General features: G+C 43.9%; 2 protein-coding genes across 2 annotated transcripts in view; one reads left to right on the plus strand and one right to left on the minus strand.

The window, feature by feature from the left end:
- Nucleotides 1-190: 190 nt before the first annotated feature.
- smim15 (small integral membrane protein 15) lies at nucleotides 191-5958 on the minus strand. Its single transcript, XM_066711424.1, has 2 exons — nucleotides 5852-5958; nucleotides 191-1310 (listed from the first exon to the last, which is right to left on the minus strand). The coding sequence occupies exon 2, from the start codon at nucleotides 1280-1282 to the stop codon at nucleotides 1058-1060; it is 225 nt and encodes a 74-aa protein (XP_066567521.1). The 5' UTR covers nucleotides 1283-1310; nucleotides 5852-5958; the 3' UTR covers nucleotides 191-1057.
- An 11172-nt stretch (nucleotides 5959-17130) lies between these two features.
- LOC136755059 (zinc finger SWIM domain-containing protein 6) overlaps nucleotides 17131-20403 on the plus strand; it is a 77317-nt gene continuing 74044 nt past the window's right edge. The window contains exon 1 of the mRNA XM_066711425.1: nucleotides 17131-17621. Coding sequence (XP_066567522.1) covers nucleotides 17195-17621 — 427 coding nt within the window. The 5' untranslated portion in view covers nucleotides 17131-17194. The remainder of the gene's footprint in view (nucleotides 17622-20403) is intronic.

Here is a 20403-nt window from a genome sequence, read left to right on the forward strand (position 1 = left end):
GGGAAAATAAGAAAAGTCTGGAATTAAAATGTTTCATGTGAACGGATAAAATTAATTAGACTTCTTAAGATAAAATCGAAGCACAGAAATGTGGTGTTAATACCGAACCCCACAATTGCGTATTACCAGATCAGATTGTAACAATTATGGTCAGTGTTCAATGAAAATGAGATCATTCCTGTGAAGCACATTTTCAGTCGGGGTGTCACTTTATTTTTTCGCTGCTGCTGATCAGACCCAGTCATTCATTTAGCTTTCGTTTCATCCCCCCCCCGTCAATCCGACTCCAGCCGGTTCAGAGCCGCCGGGTTGCTGAACATTCCGGAAACATTGACTCAACATTCCTCACCAGTGAAGAGAGCCTTTACTAATACAATCATAAACTCTCTCCTCACGTTGTGTGCTCAGCGAACCTTTGCCCATTCCTCCACACCACGCCAAATATCTATGCTCTTTCCTGGCCGGGCTAAGAGGCATCAGGATGATCCGTTCACTGCCCATCAGCATAGACAGCATGTTTAAGTCTGGCCAGTTAATCGGACATCAAACCAGTATTACACAGATTCTGAAGTTACTTAAGTGGTAAAGACTATTTCTACACATTTGATTAAGGCTGATTGAGAGGAACACGCATTGTAAATCATTATGCGGATGGCACATATCTTTAGATTAAGGCATTGTCATTTTAAGCAATATAGTTCTAAACCATATAAAACGTTTAATCCATTTAAAAAAAAAACAACTTTTCATCCACGTTATAATGCTGCAGGTGATCAGTTGTTGTACAATTAGAAAATATGCCGAAGTGTGAGACGGTAACTAATGGAATGCAACTCTATACAAACGCAGAAGACTGGTTCTTTGCGTTGCACAGTTTACAAGGACACGTCATATTGTTAAATCGAGGCCAGCAGGTGACACTGCAACCGTGGTCTCGTAGTGTTGTGAAACATCTCCTGTAGGACCTGCGCAGACAACGTCCCTCAGCCTCCCCGATGCGTGGAAACGGAATTTAAAGTGTAGAAAAGTTGCAGTTAGTTCACACTTGGGGAGTCTTTCAATCCTTCTTTGCCCTCTTTGCTTTCGCGATGTTTTCCTGGCGTTTTTGTTTCTTCTTCTGTTCTCGATCTCTGACCTCAATCATTTTTGCCAGCTTCCATGACAGCACCGCGCTGGCGATGAACAGCGGAGTAAGGGCCAGGATCACGGTGGTGAGGAAGCCATAGGGGTCTTTGGCAGCCCACTCCACGATGTACTCGGCCCAGGCTTTTACGTCAAACATCTTCCTTCGAAAAGCTTCCGATCGACACCTGTGCAAAAGAGAATACAGATCAGTGCGGGCAAAAATATCTGGACGCCCAAACACTACGCGCACGGCACTTGTTTAAGGAATCCCTCGTATCCGATATAGGTAACAGGAAATAACTTTGGCATGATTATTCATTTTGAATGTACACTTTTCACATCTTTCATACATTTGCATTGGTAAAAGAAGAATACCCAAATTTGAAAATGCTTCAGTTGCAACCAAAGCCACAGAAAGCGTAAATGAAAACTAAAGCCAAATTAAAATTCACTACACATATAAAATTGCTATTGGAATAAGGGAAATGTTTGATGGTGTGTATATATATATATATATATATATATATATATATATATATATATATATAATCCCCCTCCAAAAAATCTTATCCACAGTGGAAACCCTTTTAAGACTGCATTGGGTTTTGTTTAGCATGAAATGTTGCTTTGCAATATAAAATACTTGGCTCTTGGTTAATTCCCCAGTTTATTCCTGCAAATGAAGATATTTATAATATGAACAAACTAGATGCTACCGAGAGACACGAGTTCTGCTAGAGCTGTAAACTATCTATAAACAAAAGCAGGTTAAATCCAGCACCCGACGGTTTGCAATTTGACCTCCTCTTTGTCGATATAGCAGGTGGGCAAGAAACACATCTTTGCGCTTTGTTTCCGACATTTATCTGCAAACATCTGGATATCACTAGGTAAGATGTGAAGAAGAAAGAAATACTGAATCAAGTCAAGACCCAAAGGTACCAAGCTACTATGTTTAGTTTTTCTGCGTCTCTCTGTCTGTCCAGGTAAGCATTCGTTGATTTTAGACTGTAAAAACGAAGCCTTTATTTAAATAGGCAGGAACTGTCACCTACGCAGCAGTCTGTATGCAGAATAAAGATGGCGGAATCCCCCAGACACTGTGGTTATGTTCACAGGTGTGGGAAAACACGGACACGGGCCCAGACTTCAACCAACCCAGCGCTCACAACATACAAACCAGACAGGACGTTGTTCGCTCTTTCAGGGCTCTTCCTGGTCACCAGTGAGATCTGGCACAGGCTTTGTCATATATACACATACATACATACACACACACATTTGATTGTGGGCTGACGTTCGTCCAATGTCATACCCTGTAAATGATTAGTACATCTTTTTCAATCATTTAAACCTAAGCCATGCCCGTCGAGTCGAGAAGGTAAGAGAAAGAGGTGGCTAACTCGAGGGCCAATGCATTTTTTTCCTTTTTTTTTTTTTCCAACTGAGCTATTAATTATTTAATTGAATGAATATTCACTTAATTGCATAAAATGAACAATCTTCCCTTTAGCAGTTGAGAAAATCACAGAGGTCTACACAGCCCGCAGGAGGCCGGCCCTCAAGGAAAAACAGTTGCGGGGGGGGGCCTACATTCCTCCAGTGTTCGAGGCAGTGCCTATCGCTCAGCACTGCGAACAACATCCTGAACAAACACGGAGACAACAAAAGAGCTCTTGAAACGACATTGATTTCAGACGCACGAAAGAGGAGCAGAAAGCTGTGGGCTGCGGAGAACGAGCACATCTCATCCCGACGCTTGCTTGCTCTCTTTGGCGAGGCCCCACGAGAGCAACGTTTACCAAAATCTCAATTCTGGGAAAACAAAGCACGTGGTGGTGGAGGGGGGGAAAGAAGACATAAAATGAAAAGCAGAGATTAATCCTGAGCTCTAGCAGCTGTAAAACACAGATGATATGGTGTGGTGGCTGAAGGTCTTTCCCTCAAATTGGAAACACAGCCCCCTGTATCTGCCTCTCTTCCCGGATTGTATTCGCGGTTACGAATTCCGGTATTCAGACGTCCCCTGGATCAACGACGGTAACAGCAGATTGGTTATTAGTTACAGATCACTTGCTCCCCCGATTCAAACAGCGTGCCGACCTGTCCGCGAACAGCAAATTCCAAATGCATCACTCTAGATCAGCTTCCTGTTTACCAGGGACCTCTGTGGTCGACCCAATGGGTTTGAACGTGTGATTGATTGGTGGGGGGGGTGAAGCTTTTATTGAATCCAGGCGCAGGTCTGCATTATATTAAAACACAGCTTGGTTTTACCCCCTGCACTTGTGAATAATGGGGCATTTTTTAATTTTTTTTAAGAGCAAAGGAGGTTGTATGTTGAGATTCATAGGCTCTCTAGATTTTTGTAATCATTTTCCATCCTACCCCTTTTTTATTATTATTTTCTCTCCCTCTCTCGCTTGGCTTGACAGATCAGAGGAATATATATATATAAATCTACATTTCCCTAACCTCCCCACAAAGCAGCACACCACAGAAAATGAATGTTTCATCTGCGTATAAATAGCTGCAATAACTGCGAACCTGTCAGCAACCTGGCAGCTTCCTCCAGCAGCCCCCTCTCCTCCAGCGCGGCGCTGCTCAGCAACTGTCATCAGGTGTGACTTTGAGGGGGAGGGGCTACGCGCCGCCTGCAGGCTTCGAGGGAGAATCTGCAGTAACTACACCCCCACAGCAGAGCGCCCCAGTATTTATCCACTTCCCACTATGATGCGTCTGCGTCTCAAGATCATCCACAGACTAGGATAAAAGTATACACCCCCTACACGGAATAAACGACGCAAAACAAGACATATGCACTGTAACAAAGCATTACAAATCATATTCTCACATTGCATTTAAACAAATTAAATACTATACTGCAATTTCCTCCCAGATCCGTCTACACTTAAAAAGGATTCCGGGTGGCCAGGTACCATGGCCAGCACTCTGACTGTTGTTTATCTGGGTCCCTGCTTCAGTACTGAGCTCTGAAGCTGGTTTTTGTGACTCTACGACCATCAGACATCATGGAAATCAGTGGTATGTCATAGTTCATAGCTTAAGTCTCCTTCAGTCCACTGCCTGGAATAAGAATTCTACATTTGTCTTTAAATGGACTTCTATTCAAGTTTGGACTCTGAATCAGATCACAGGACTTTATCGAACTATTCAACTTCCCCGTGTACTTCCTTGCGCTCTATATTTGCTTTGTTTAGGATATATTCCCTTTGGACAGGAGCCACTGAAATTGTTGGCCCTCTGTTGCTGTAGTGTTCAAACTAAACCTCCAGGTCACACTGGTTCCCTTTTTTTGTTCCTGGCAGTGGGTCTTGACGTACTTTAGGATTGCCAATGGTCTCTACCACCTTCCTGTAAGATTGTCAACAGTCAACAACTTCAAGTGTAACTGCTCAGCTCAGCTTAAAACTGCGTCCTCTGAGAACAGTCAGCGCACCGTTATGTTATATTGTTGTGTTGTATTTTAAATTTAAGACATGGTACTAATCTTGCTACCCTTTAATTGAATACCCACTTTAAATCCTTTGGCAGTCCCTGTTGGCCAAGGGAAGTGTGCTTAAAACAGATAAAGATAAAAAGGTATGGGCTGGAAAATCACAGAAAAATAAACAGGACATTGCTCGAGTTTAACGGGGTTTCCTGCCTCATTGTGCCATTTACAAATCAACCTCACAAGGGGTCAAGGCCATAAAATGAACCACATGAAAAACACCCTGAATCTGACACCATCTTCGGTCTCTGTTTTCTTTAAAGAATCTTATTGTAAATCATATTTTCTTTCATTCAAGCCATTTTAAGCAATGAGAGAAGTGGGAAAGATTGAGGGGCCACCGAAGAACAGACATAAATCATACATATAAATTATACAATGTTCATTGTTCACGGATCCACTGAGGTTCACATTAATGTCTTTCTCGGAGTATAAATGTGCTTGATTTATCAACTTGTTTTTCTTTGGGGGGGGGTAGGATTTAACAAGTGCTTAAATGAAACGATGTCATAATCTGAATGAAAAACAGATTTTGCGCATCAAAGCTCATTTTTGTAGGTCGAAAGATTATGATTTCCCAAACATTGAGAAGGTATCGTGCTGTGAAAACCACTCAAGTGTTTCTAACCTGTAACATGTTGCTGCGCCAGGTCAGCCATTGACATCACATGTACAAACACATTCATATTCTCCTACTAAACACACACATAGCGAGATTGTATAGAAGCGAAACATGAAATACTCAACATAGTGGCCATATTGCTCAACCCCTCGTCCGCTATTCATGACAACGTAACAGATGAACAGCTGTATGATGCACATCTGTATGAAACACACGGACACTACGTCACTGTGCTCAGCATCAGCGGAACCCGGATGTGTGGACACGTCTGACACGAACCGCACTTTCCACTAAAACCAGGCCTTCAATCCGAGCCCATATGAAGCGACACTTCAACCACAGCTCGCTGTAACTCACAGGTTACTTTTCGAGATCAATCAGACGGGGAAGGCCCTCTCCCTCAGCCCCGCCGCCGCCCTGCCCACTCCGGCCTACAGCAGCGCTTCCTGTTTCTCAGTCCAAAACACTGCGATCATAACCGCGCTTCCCACCCGGGAGCCGGACATGCCACGACATCGCCGACAGCCCGGCTCTCTTTCAAAACACACGCGTCTGTGAAACAGTGAGGGGAAATAAGATCAGATAGTCACCCAATAGTCCGAAAGAACGACGAAACTCCGCCGGTTCACTTCAAATAGTCACGGTAGGAAGTTGGCGATTCGCATGTGCGTCATAACCTGTCGGGTGCATTGTGGGAGTTGTAGTTTTCTCTGTGGAGCACTAGTCAAATTCAAATTAGCTTTATTGGCATGACGTTGTGGTGGTGTTGTCCACCAGAACAATAACAGAAATAACACAATAAGTCATTGTCTTCCAGATTTAGATTAATTTATTTAATTTATTGTGTTGTTTGCTGGTGGTTTATTTTTGTACAATCAATTATTTAGTGCATTTAACTCGCTCTCTCTCTTAATTCCATATAAACAATAAAACAATGCTACTCTATTATTTCTAATCTAATCTGTGGGTGGCAGATATTTGCATGCAATTGACATTGCATATGGTATCCCATTGGCATAACACTAATCATAATAATCAAAATAATAACAATTAGATGATAAGAAGAATAGAATGTTCCACAGATAATTTATATTTAAGCATACATAGTTATCTTGTCAGAAAAACTGACATATAAGCAAAAACTAAACTGTGAAATGAATGACTGCAGCCTCCTGCGCTTGTTTCAGGGCACTCAGCTGATCCCAGGTGTATGCATTAGACTGCATTAGAGTGCATTTGCTGTAGGTCATGCAGCACTCACAGCTGGCCGGGGCCCACCATCCATCTCCAGCAGTGGCTCGGCTCAGACTGTCACTCCAGTACGTCTAAGAGCCTTCTCTCCCAGCGTTAGGTTTCATAGCTTATTTTGTCACGTTTACAGAACCCCATTCCAACACATTGTGACACCGATAGCCAGACATTAAAGGACAGCTGCAGCGGAGTAACATTTTTACAGTGTGCAGCTTTCTTAATTCTGTTTAGCAAGTGTATAAGTGTACCATTTAGATGCGGTGTCACACTAATATATACATGCTTAATGGCTTTAGCCTGGTTAGCTCAGTTAGTACAGCTCAAATTCTTAATCTAGGGGTTGTGGGTTCCGTTGCCCCACTTCTGCTAGTGAATATTTTAAGAATCCAAAAAGGAAATCAATAACTTATTTCAATTAATACACCCATTAATAGATATCTATATATTATTATGTAATGCTTCTTTACAAAAAGAAACTGAAAAATAACACATAACTATACACTCACCTAAAGGATTATTAGGAACACCTGTTCAATTTCTCATTAATGCAATTTTCTAATCAACCAATCACATGGCAGTTGCTTCAATGCATTTAGGGGTGTGGTCCTGGTCAAGACAATCTCCTGAACTCCAAACTGAATGTCTGAATGGGAAAGAAAGGTGATTTAAGCAATTTTGAGCGTGGCATGGTTGTTGGTGCCAGACTGGCCGGTCTGAGTATTTCACAATCTGCTCAGTTACTGGGATTTTCACGCACAACCATTTCTAGGGTTTACAAAGAATGGTGTGAAAAGGGAAAAACATCCAGTATGCGGCAGTCCTGTGGGCGAAAATGCCTTGTTGATGCTAGAGGTCAGAGGAGAATGGGCCGACTGATTCAAGCTGATAGAAGAGCAACTTTGACTGAAATAACCACTCGTTACAACCGAGGTATGCAGCAAAGCATTTGTGAAGCCACAACACCTACAACCTTGAGGCGGATGGGCTACAACAGCAGAAGACCCCACCGGGTACCACTCATCTCCACTACAAATAGGAAAAAGAGGCTACAATTTGCACAAGCTCACCAAAATTGGACAGTTGAAGACAGGAAAAATGTTGCCTGGTCTGATGAGTCTCGATTTCTGTTGAGACATTCAGATGGTAGAGTCAGAATTTGGCGTAAACAGAATGAGACATGGATCCATCATGCCTTGTTACCACTGTGCAGGCTGCTGGTGGTGGTGTAATGGTGTGGGGGATGTTTTCTTGGCACACTTTAGGCCCCTTAGTGCCAATTGGGCATCGTTTAAATGCCACGGCCTACCTGAGCATTGTTTCTGACCATGTCCATCCCTTTATGACCACCATGTACCCATCCTCTGATGGCTACTTCCAGCAGGATAATGCACCATGTCACAAAGGTCGAATCATTTCAAATTGGTTTCTTGAACATGACAATGAGTTCACTGTACTAAACTGGCCCCCACAGTCACCAGATCTCAACCCAATAGAGCATCTTTGGGATGTGGTGGAACGGGAGCTTCGTGCCCTGGATGTGCATCCCACAAATCTCCATCAACTGCAAGATGCTATCCTATCAATATGGGCCAACATTTCTAAAGAATGCTTTCAGCACCTTGTTGAATCAATGCCACGTAAAATTAAGGCAGTTCTGAAGGCGAAAGGGGGTCAAACACAGTATTAGTATGGTGTTCCTAATAATCCTTTAGGTGAGTGTATATATATATATATATATATATATATATATATATATATATATAACCATATAGTCTAGAGAAAAACTGAAGATATTGCAAACACTCGTGGATATAAACTAAAATAGTGGCAAAACATTCTTACTTAATGCTTAATGCAAGTATCTACAATTTAATTTAGTAACTGATATTCATTAACAATACATATTTAGGGGGGTGACCAACAGGCTCAGATCAGAATTAGGAGAGTAATTTTGCTGGAGTATCTGTGTAAATAGATTATTATTATTATTATTATTATTATTATTATTATTATTATTATTATTATTATTATTAATAATAATAATAATAATAATAATAATAATAATAATAATAATATTAGATCCATTTAGCTGTGTTTACTTTATTTCTGTGAACAACAGCACCGGTACAAATCTGTTTACTTTATGAAATATCTGTCAATTTAAGCAAAACATGTTTTTTATGGTTATGTTGTGTTTTGGTTTCACTCATTAACTAATCCAGCACAAGTCAACCAGACCAGAAGATCGGGTGTAACAAATCTTTCAAAACACCCACCCCCGCAAAGATGGTAGAGCAGATCTGAACCAGCTGTCAGCTACGCACATCTCTTACCAACATGGTGGCTGACAAGGATCAAATGTACTTTCAGTTTGAGGAGTTTACTGTAAAGTGTGGGAGGTTCAAAAAAGTGTTTTCTAAACTGCTGACTTATGATATGGCTTCATATTATAAGTATAATGATTCTGTGTGTGAAAACAAACTTTCCAGCAAAATATAGGTCACATAAGATGAATTAGACCTACTTATAATATTTTAATCAAAACACTTAACAGCCCATAAGCATCATCTTTAGACACTCAACACATTTTGTTTTCTGTATCTGTAAATCATTGTTTCTTCAAGCTAGTATAATAACTTTCACTAATTGGGAATATGAAAAGATGTGTTAAGATAGGCCATTTTATGACAGCTATATAAATTTAAAGCATAATGTGTTAAAGCAATTAGGCACAGTCCTTTGTGCATATATACTTCATTTGTATGTGGTAAGTGTTTTCTAGACACAAATTGATGTGTAATTATGTAATTTTAGTACTGGTATTTATTAGTCCGCTTGCCTAATCCAGGGTTGTTTTTCATATCTTTACACAGCACTTAATGAGGGTGAAGACACACAATTTCAGACATTATCCTTCCTATAGGAAACAACCAGATCTATGTAATTGCGATTTTATTTATGGAGGGAAATTCTCCTTTTGCACACACCAGAGTTACAAATCACACTTGAAGTACAAACATTTAAAAAGCGTAGCTAGCATTGTATACATTTCTTCTGTTTTCCCCCTTTTGTGCTCACATTATCCTACAGTACAGATCTGGCGTGACTCTTTAGGCGGACGTGGTTGAATCTGTCCTTTGGATGAGACTTTAAACCAAGGCCCAGTAACTCCAGGTCACCACAAGAGTAGGGGTACTATTCCCCGTGTTCTGGCTAAATTGCACGTCAAGCTTGTTTTCAGTTTTCAGCCTTTAATTCATCAGTGAAATAATGATTTGTGTCTCTGGTTTGTTTTCTGGGGAATGAGGTGCTACAAAATGGCAGCCGCTAACACACCCAGATAGTTCGGCATTTCAGTGGAGGAGGGAATCATTCCCTTTAGGCTTGTAAAGGGCTCCCGGATCCTTTGGGATTATTCTAGTTGTTCTGCCCTGGATTTTCTGTTGCTGTTTATTGTTCGTGGAGTGTGTTAACCAAACCTGCAAGCACCCTGTAGCATGATCCAGTCTTACAATCCGCCTGGCGGGAATTCAACACTTTTTACAAGACATGTGAGAATTGTTTTGAACTTTCTTCTCCTTATTGTGTAATAAAAATAAAAAATAAAGATAAGCCAGTACATGTTGTATAATTGTGTATTATCTAAAACTGTGACTAGATGTTCCAGGTCTGCTCTTTAAACTTAGAAGTGTGGCAGTCCTAACTCCAGACTCCATGACCCCTCAAACGTATTCCACTAGATAAAAGTATTGTGTAGAAGCCAGTAGCACTAGATTATTACCAGGGGAATGGAAAATATTCCAAAGAAAACACAAACAAATTTAAACATTTCAGAGCTGAATGAGAACTAAGCTGTTTTAGTGCAAAGCAATATACTTCGTCAATGTCCTTTTTTCGACGGCTCTGGTGTTAATTTGCTTCCTCTACACACTTCCTTGCAGAAAGGAAGGAAATGCTAGGGGAGACTTAGACCCTTTCTAGTGAAAACCCTGATCTGTGTCAACTGGATGTTGTTGTTGTTGTTGTTGTTTGTTTTCCTTCTTGGTGTTTCCAGCCATAGCATGTCAAGATATTCATTCAAAAATTCACATCGTGGCTAAAGATTAAAACCACCTCAGTGAACTGATTGTTTTAGTGGTAAATTACACAAAGTGAGATAAGATGAAGATACAGCATGCCACCTGAAACGAGGAAAGCATGAGTAGTTCCACCCAAAGAGCGAAAACAAAGAAACTAACAAAGAGGGGCCGTCGTGCTGCAGAATACTTCTGGAATAGATTATGTGTTGGGATCTGTTTCTTTTGGCATCTGCTCTGCCAACACGGCGCTGCACACAATGCTTTTTACGCTCTTCAAGGGACACATTACAGAGACGAGAAGAAAGGACATTTGTAAGCACACTGCAGGTCATCAAGTAAATCCAAAAAAGCTTTAAGGATTAAAATCAACATTCAAACAACAAATAAAGAAGAGGGATCTTTGGATCAAGGCTTTCATGCTGCTTTATTTGCATGAAGTAAGGACGTTTGAGATGCAGCCAAAAATAAAAGCCTCATCAAAGCCTTTTTTTTTCCATATAAAATGTTATCACAGGCAGAAGTTTATCTGTGATTCTGGCACTGACATGCCAACCACCCGGCTGTATAAACATTCGAGAGGAGCCTCCATCTCTGGGTGTTTTGGGGAGCAGATCTTAGCTCATCCAAGACTTGGCATCCTCCTTCAAAACAAACGCAGAGGCCTGATCGCACGATATAACCCGTATATACTCTATAAACCAATACTATAAGGTTATAAGCCCCTCAGCGCTTGTTTATATAATATATATAGTCAGAATAGAATATCAGTCCTATTGGATCTTTCTTTTTCAAAAATAAAGTAAGTATTTCCTTCAAAAGTAATGATCCACCATCCACCCCCCTCCCCATAGTTGTGTATCTGAAAACCACAGGTGCAGAAAAGAGGCTTAATAAATCCTGCTTTCATATAATATTTCCAAGTGGCCACACTATCAGTTCGATTTACAGCATTTTGAAGTCATGACACCTCGGTCCACACAAGTACAGGTGTGCAAACAACATGTTTTGCTGAAGATTAATTATGTCAATTTCGCAAGGTTAGGGACGACAAATATTTACAAGGGCAATTAACCCTAAAGCTTCAACATGTGGTTTTGAGGTTCACTGTTAATTAGCTGATAATTGGCAGGCTAATGTAATGGAGTCTGCCAAAATATCTCAGCTGCTCTTCACCTGAGAGCAGGTTGGAACAGAATAGTGGAGGACTGAACCCTCAGTGGAGAGAGAGAGAGAGAGAGAGAGAGAGAGAGAGAGAGAGGCAGAGGCAGAAAGAAGAAAGGATGACGGCAGAGAAACTAGATATCTGTCAGGAAATCACAAAGAGGTGGTAGATAGCATCCTGACCTCTGTGGTAAATCATGGTTTTCTTCTGGCATTTGAGGGAGATATTTTCAATCGAACAATTTGGTGAGTAAAGCATCACTCCATCACTACAACATTCATAATTGTGCGTTTTCCCAATAATTATGCATCTGTCGTTTCCCTGCAAAGTGCTGTCAATGCATTTCTCCTTGCTTTGGTGTTCTGGCAGAGACCTCTTGTCAAACTCCAGCAGTTATATACAACTATAGGATGTTTCTGATGTGTCTCACTGTGATTTAAATCAGAAGATACATTCTTAACATTTATTTATGTCAAGACACTCCTTTTTTTTAAAAAAAATTGTCTTTTGTGGTTACGTAATTTTATCCTGTCAAGTGGAAATTGGTTGCGGATATACTGTGTAGGTGAGCATCTTAAAACGGGCATACATGTACATTTTTTCAAATTTGCTTGGGCATGCTTTTAGTGACAAGAACAGATGCTGAATCTCTTTAAAGAACATCAGCAGACAGACATGCGGACGTTGCTAATCTTTTGACAGCAAATGTGTACACTAGGTTTGAGCAGACTTCAACAAATTACATAAGAAGAACATAAGAAAGTGTCCAACCGAGAGGAGGCCATTCGCCCCATCGTGCTCGTTTGGTGTCCATTAATAACTAAGTGATCAAGGATCCTATCCAGTCTGTTTTTGAATGTTCCCAAATTGACTCTTCAGCCACATCGCTGGGGAGTTTGTTCAGATTGTGACGCCTCTCTGTGTGAAAGCCTATATTCAATATACCATAGTCATACACCCAGAATGCATTCACAGGACTGGCAGTGCCACAACGTCACAGGGCTCTTCCCTGGCACGTCCTGCTGTCGACATCACACTGATTCAACGCCGCCGGAGCGAACTTGGGACGATGAGTGCAAGGTCGTCCGGGTCCAGAGAATCTTCTTGCGCTGGAGAGGAGCAGGCTATTCCAGGCTTTAATCCAGACATTCAATCAGAAGAACATAAGAACATAATCAACGGCGCATTCTGCACACACACACACACACACGTGCGTCTCGTTCTCTCAGCTGCGTTAGTGTTTGCACAGTTGCATCATTATTGCTTCGAAATTGGAAAGCACTGGAGGCCACGGTAAAACAAAACCATTCACAAAAACCTAAATGGAAAATAAAGGTTTGGGATTAAAAATATAATTGACAGTCCTGAGTGGCTAATCCAATAAAAGCCTCTGCTTAGAGTGCAGAATGTATCCTAAAGCCTGGATTTTGTGGCTCCAAATCCAGGCTATGACACTAGCCTACTGCGGGAGACGGGAGCTCTCTGGGGTCAGCGCACAACTTGCCTGGCCTGGCATTGGGGTTGAGAGGCATGGATTTGGCTGTGGTTTATTGGAAACTAATGACACCTGTCACGGGTTGGGTGCCAGTGAGTCTGCCTGTGTTTGTCAGTGAAGCCTGTGTTTTTCCCAAAACACCAGAGCCGTGTTGTTTTGCATTCCAGCTTCACCGTGTGAAACGCAGTTTTCCTGTGCTGCCCAGGGATTTGTAAACTGGAATGGGTCAGAACTGGCTCTTTACATCTACCTTTGCAGTGACTGATTAAATATGATCCCAGACAGAGCATTCAGGTCTATTAGTCTTGAAAACACACTTTTAAATAAATATGTTGATTCCTTAAAAAACACTACATGTGTCACTTGCAATAAACTGAAAGCAGGGTACTAACTGGGGATGATCCTGTGGTTTCTATAGCGGCCGGAGTGGCAGTACAACAAGTCAAACCAAAACATGTCATAGGGGTCGTGTCTGAATAGCAATAACATTTGGCTTTGGTGTGTGTGTGTGTGTGTGTGTGTGTGTGTGTGTGTGTGTATAGCCTTTATGTGTATCAGTATGGTTGTCCATCTGTGTGTGTATACTGTACTCAAGGTCTCTGGGATCATAGCTGGGAACTCCTACTACATCGTAGCTTTCAGGGAGTGTGGCAGAAGACCCCTGCTGTTATTATGATTATTATTATTTCTATTTCTTCAGTTCCCATTTGGTGGAAAAACAAATTTTACCCTCTGCGGAGGAACAGGTCTTTTTGCAGCTTTGTGGTGCGTGGTTCTGATGATCTCAGGACAGTCCAGTATGAGCTAGCTCTGTGCTAAGGGTGCAGGTTTGTTGCAATTGACCCAATAGCATTGGGTTTTCAAGAATCTATACCATCGTTTCCTATTGTTGGGTCTGGTTTAAAGTAGCATGGTGATAGTCGAGATATTATCCAGAAGTACATGGGAGTGACCTGGAACTCTGTTCAGATTGTTTTGAAGATGGATTAGTGTTTACATCACATAAAATATATGTTGGAATTCAAATGGACCTGTTCAAGATGCCAGAATTCCTTTATTGTTTTTAGTAAATAAATGAACGCTTAGTGTAAGGTGTTTTCAAAACAAATACTAGAGAGAGAGACATACCTGTTATAGAATGTACTTTAATAAGCACAGTCAGCTACAATCCCATATTTGTAAAGTACATAAGAACATAAGACAGTATCCAATCGAGAGGAGGCCATCCGCCCCATCATGCTCGTCTGGTGTCCATTAATAACTAAGTGATCAAGGATCCTATCCAGTCTGTTTTTGAATGTTCCCAAATTGTCTCTTCAGCCACATCGCTGGGGAGTTTGTTCAGATTGTGACGCCTCTCTGTGTGAAGAAGTGTCTCCTGTTTTCTGTCTTTAGAATTGGTTGTATCAGTTGGTACCTCTGGAATGAAATCCCATTTTAATGCTGCTTTGTCCACCTTCATTCTAGCTGGACATTCAACTGATCCCATATCAGTTCTAGCAATATTTTTTTTTTCCAGGGATTTTGACAACAAAATATACAATGCCACTAGAATCAGCTAATCTTCGATTGATCACTGTATACTATAAACAAATATCTCATAATTAATTATACGCATCATCATTGTGTTGGAAGTGGGTTACTATTCAACAAGACACATACTTACATTCCACAAAAAAGTTCTGCTCACCTTGTTTGGATTGCAATGCACAGAACTGCAAGAAACAACTTTACACACATTGTAATCCCAATGCACAGAGCGATATAGCAAGGAAAGTGGAATGTGCATAGTCTATTTTTACAAACTAATAATTTTCACCCAGTCTATAGAATAAAGTATTGCTAGGAATAGCAGAGAGCAGTTCCTCTGAGCTTTTGATTACATTTAGTACATTTTGGAACACTTTACAATATTGGGAACCAATTCTTAATGAATGAATGCATGAATCCCACAGGAATAACATTGGAACGCCTCATGCACTTCCACTGAGTTATTATTATTATTATTCACATGAATAATAAACCTAGTCTGACCCTAAACCCTGACCCTCACCGTGTTATACATGTGATGAACAGCAGAGCTCAGATGAAGTGCATAAGGTATACATACAGACATACATTAACTAAGAATGGTTGGCCATTGTTGTAAAGTGTGACTGAATTAATTAAGTTGCATTTCAGAATTTAGTTTTCGTCAGGATTTCACTTACATTAAGGAGATCATTCTACCCACAAAAGCGGAAACTTTTTAATTTATTTAATACACGTCTATTCAGTTACACGAAATCAAGTTCGCAGTGCACTTTTACTACAGCCAATTCACAGACCAACACCAGAGAGAGTCTAATCTCAACTGAATTCAGCAAAACTCTGCACAGTTCAAGCCAATCTCAGACTTCTACAGCCAATGCCATACAGAAGGAGGATGCAGAGGCAGCGATATTCTAGGATACCACGGATTATAGAGGACATGCTCTCCGACAATGTGGACGCACTAAAAACAGTCTTGTTAAACGACACAGGGCGTGTGATGTGGCCGGTATTAGCTCTCTCTCCCTGGTGCAGCGCACACACACACACACACACACACACACACTCACTCACACACTCACTCACACACTCACTCACTCACTCACTCTCACATACACTCTCACACACACTCACTCACTCACACTCACACACACACACACACACTCACTCACACACACACTCACTCACACACTCACACACACACTCACTCACACACTCACTCACACACTCACACTCACTCACTCACACACACACACTCACTCTCACACACACACTCACTCACTCACACACTTACACACACTCACACACACACACACACACTCACTCACACACACACTCACTCACACACTCACACACACACTCACTCACACACTCACACACTCACACACACACACACACACACACACTCACTCACTCACACACTTACACACACACACTCACTCACACACTCACTCACTCACTCACTCACTCACACACTCACACACACACTCACTCACACACTCACACACACACACACTCACTCTCACACACACACTCACACACTTACACACACACACTCACTCACACACTCACTCACTCACTCACTCACACACACACACACACACACACACACACACACACACACACACTCACTCACTCACTCACACACACACACACACACACACACACACACACACACTCACTCACTCACTCTCACACACACTCTCACACACACTCACACACACTGCAGCCCCCTCTCCTAATCCAAAGCGGTCCTTTGTTGTCAAAACCCCTCTGACGTCAGCGCCCGTCTCCAAACATGGCAGCACAACAGAGCGGCACGCCGTCCGGACCGGCCCGGCCCACATTCCTGTCCAAACCGCGCGTCACGGAGGGAGGGCGGGCCTGTCTGCCGGGGCGCCGCCTCCTGCCCCAGAAGGGCTGACAGATCCCATCAAAGCCTTCTCCCAGACGCCGACCAGCCGCCCTGCCTCCTCCTCCTCCTCCTCCTCCTGCTCCTGCTCCTGCTCATGTGTGTAAATCAGAGTCCGCTCCGCTCCGGCCCCGTCTCCCCGCGCCTCCCCGTCCGCCGGGAGGCAGTCTGAGGCAGAGCCCGCCCCCCCGTCAGGAAGAAAAACATCAAAGCGCCCCGACCTGCCCGAGCCCCGCCCCCTGTGCCGCGTAAGGCTTCACAAAGGATTCGCCGACGCGCAGGGCTTCCGCCTCCCGCTCCTTGTATAGCGCCGCGACACGCCCACTTCCCCCTAACTTGGCCACACAAAGGACCGCCGACGTCCACAGCGCCCGCCCCCTCCCCCCCAATAAGGCTCGCCTGGCCATACACGGCGAACAATCGAGCGCAGCGGATCCCTTTCCCTTCCTGATCCCGTTTATATGGTACGGCGACTTCCGCTGTCGCTGTAAAAGCAGTGCGATCATGGCGGAGCGCGTTCAGCAGCCCCCAGCTAAACGGCTCTGCTGCCGACCCGGCTACAACCCGGCGTGCAGGCAGGGGCAGCGGGCTGGAGGAGCGGCGTGCGGCGGGCCGGGGACGGGCCAGGGGGGATCGGGCAAAACCCAGAGCCCGGAGTCGTTGCTGGACATCGCGGCCAGGAAAGTGGCGGAGAAGTGGCCCTTTCAGAGGGTGGAGGAGCGCTTCGAGCGGATCCCGGAGCCCGTCCAGCGGAGGATCGTGTACTGGTCCTTCCCGCGGAGCGAGCGGGAGATCTGCATGTATTCCTCCTTCAACACGGGCGGGGAGGAGAGCGGGGCGGCCGGGGAGAACAGCGACGAGACCCGGCTGCCTTTCCGCCGCGGCATCGCTCTGCTGGAGAGCGGCTGCGTAGACAGCGTCCTGCAAGTCGGTGAGTAGCTCGGCGGCGGAGCGGGGGAGACGGGGCGGCGGGGAGAGAGAGCCGCCACCGTGCGAACAAAGAGCCGGGCTCCGGCTGCGGGCACCACACGGCCGCTGTTAAAGGCTGCCCTGGCCGGTGCTGGGCCCCTGTTATGTATGTCTGGCATTGCGAGTGAGTCGCTCAGCCGCGGCGGCAGGGGGTTGTTTCTCCCCCCGCCGTAACGAAACGGAGAGAAGGGCTTTACGGAAGTGGAGCCGCTGCACATTTAAAGGTCTCGCAATAACAAGGTTACGGCGCCTCAGACGATGCGCTCGGATGCGTGCATGGGGGGGCACAGCGGAGGAGGTTTTGTTCCTCGGAAAAGGCTGGAAAAGTGGGGGGGAAACCGAGCCCTGGCCTTTTTGTGTCTCTTTCTGTTTATTTATTTCCCTGCACGGTGACAGACATGGGGGAGGTGACTTGGCGTCGCTTTCACAGCTCTCTTCGCGTAAACACGTATTTTCCGATGCACGTTTGCGCCGCACAGGCTCCGCATTGTCCCGTTGTATGATTATGAAGTGACTATATTGATTTAAAGGGACAGGGGGGCTGTTTCTTTCCCTGGGAGCGCAACCCCCACCTCCCCTGCCCCCCCCGGTCTTTTTCGGGATTGTGTTTGCCGAGTGCGCATATCAAATAGCCGTCAGGCATCCCCATTCAGTGCCTGGCACTTTGTTCCCATTTTCATGTTCATTTGTGTCTTTTCAGCTTTCTGTCACCCTCCGAAAGGAAGGCGAACAAAAGCGCCTTTTTATTTCTTTTCAGGGCTTGTTAAATAGAAGAGATTTGGACAGGGGTGGGAGGGATGGCGATTTAAAGCGGCAGTGCCCCTGTTTTAAAGCGGACCCGGGTGGTTGGCACACACTGGCAGCCCCCCATCAGTCCGGGTCCACGCCGGCCCTGCTCTGGTGGGAGTGTTTGGCCGGTTCAAGCAGAGGAAGTCGGGGTCCTTTGCCAGGGAAAGGACGCAGGGAAAACAATGTGGCTGGGTGAAAAATGACAACACACATCCTGCCCCCCCACCCCCATCCCTCAGAGGTGGAATCTGGTGTCCAAATGTCCAGATTGATTCCTGCTTATAAGTTGTGGCACCTTTGTTTATTCTTTATGGCAATTAGTCTCAGGACTGCGCCTCCCCACCCTTGGAAGGGATTCAGGATTTTAATCCCATTACTGTCTGCGCTTAATTTGAATTCTAATGCAATCTGCAAACGTGATTTTCTGCATGATCATCCCCCCCCCCCTCCAAAGGCAGTTGGTTCATTGGTGCCTCATCTGGGCTTAGTGCCCTTCCTGTACTGCCAAAGGGGTTCCTGCTCATAATGTTTGTGTCTTTATTTGGCTGGTCTTATATCTATTTAGATCCTCTTGCATTGGGGACTTTTTTTGTCTGTTTTTAAGATCTGGAGGCTCTGCCCTGTTTTCCGATGGTTGCAGACTAGCATTAGCTTTGGTTTTGTTGGCACTGATGAGCGTTTTTTTTTTTTTTTTTGTGCGCCTCACTCTGCATGCTAGCAATGGGGAATGACAGGAGTGCACACAGGGAGGGTTTCTTGGCTGATTGCATTTTACCCTGGAATTCACTGTGAAAATAAAGCCAAGAAGTGATAAATAAAAGATGCAATCTCTGGGAGACAGGCAGGCACACGGAGCGAGCTTGGGTAGCTTTTAGTAGACGTAGTGCAGGCTGATAGGGATGGCTGTGGCGAATGTAAACTTCTGGGGTAGCGCAGCGAGGGAGGGGAGGGCGTTTGTCGCCGGGGGAAGGGTGGAAAAAAAAAAAGACATAAGGCAGGAGGATCTGTGTACTGTACACTTGGAGGAAAAATAAAATGGCCTGCACTCAGCCCTCTCTCCAAAACAAATCCATGTCTGTCTGTCTGCACCCGAGGGTATCGATGAGAGTTACAGGTCTACGTCATCACGTATTTATTGTTTTAATATTTTAATAGCAATCCCAAGCAAGCAAGAGACGGCGCTTGAGTCACTGGAATGCCTCTCCATAAATTCTGCACGCTGTAGTTACCATTTCCCAGAAAGAAAGCCACTGTGCAGGATGTGGCCCCTTTTATTTACTGGCTCTGGAGATGCTTAGCTCCAGATGTATATTTAAAGATAGACATTAAACAGTAGTTGGTTATCCTTGAAGCCCCCATTTAAATGTACAACGTAGGCCCGATATGACAGTCCTACCATATTGCAATGCATCATGTAAACATCCTTCTGGTTAAAGAAAGCTGAGCTTGAAGTACAAAACCGAGGTTCCAGGGAGAATTTGTTTAGTTTTGTAGCCCGAGTTCAATTACTGCATTACTGCATGGCTTGGCACCACCTGCCCCTTGGGTCAAGTTGAAGCTCTGTCTCGGTGTCGCCTGGAACGGCCTTCTGCTATGGCAGGAATCTGTTGGCTCCCTTCTGGGTGTTTATGGCAAAGGATGCATATCCTTTTTTGTCACCTATGAATTCAGAATATCTGTAGCCTACCTAATTTGCAAAACATGTTTTAGCACGCACAGATGTTACTTGTTTTACAGGTAAAAAAAACAAAAAACAAAAAAGTTGTCGCACAAGATTTTAAAGGTCTCCATTACTTTTTAAACCAGCTAAGAAAAAGTATTCGGGCTGACCTGCTCTGTTTTGAGCCGCGGCTCCAGTGTGCTTTGCTTTTGCTCACGTGTTTATGATGAGAAGAGGAGTGGGATTGAAAACGCTCTCATCTCAATACTTAAAATGAGTAATCAACAAGCGTGGC

This window comes from Amia ocellicauda, chromosome 8 (genome assembly GCF_036373705.1).
Source record: "Amia ocellicauda isolate fAmiCal2 chromosome 8, fAmiCal2.hap1, whole genome shotgun sequence".
Taxonomy (NCBI): domain Eukaryota; kingdom Metazoa; phylum Chordata; class Actinopteri; order Amiiformes; family Amiidae; genus Amia; species Amia ocellicauda.

Excerpts from the sequence above, each read along its gene's own strand:
- smim15 (XM_066711424.1), bottom strand. The coding sequence starts at position 1,282 with ATGTTTGACGTAAAAGCCTGGGCCGAGTACATCGTGGAGTGGGCTGCC.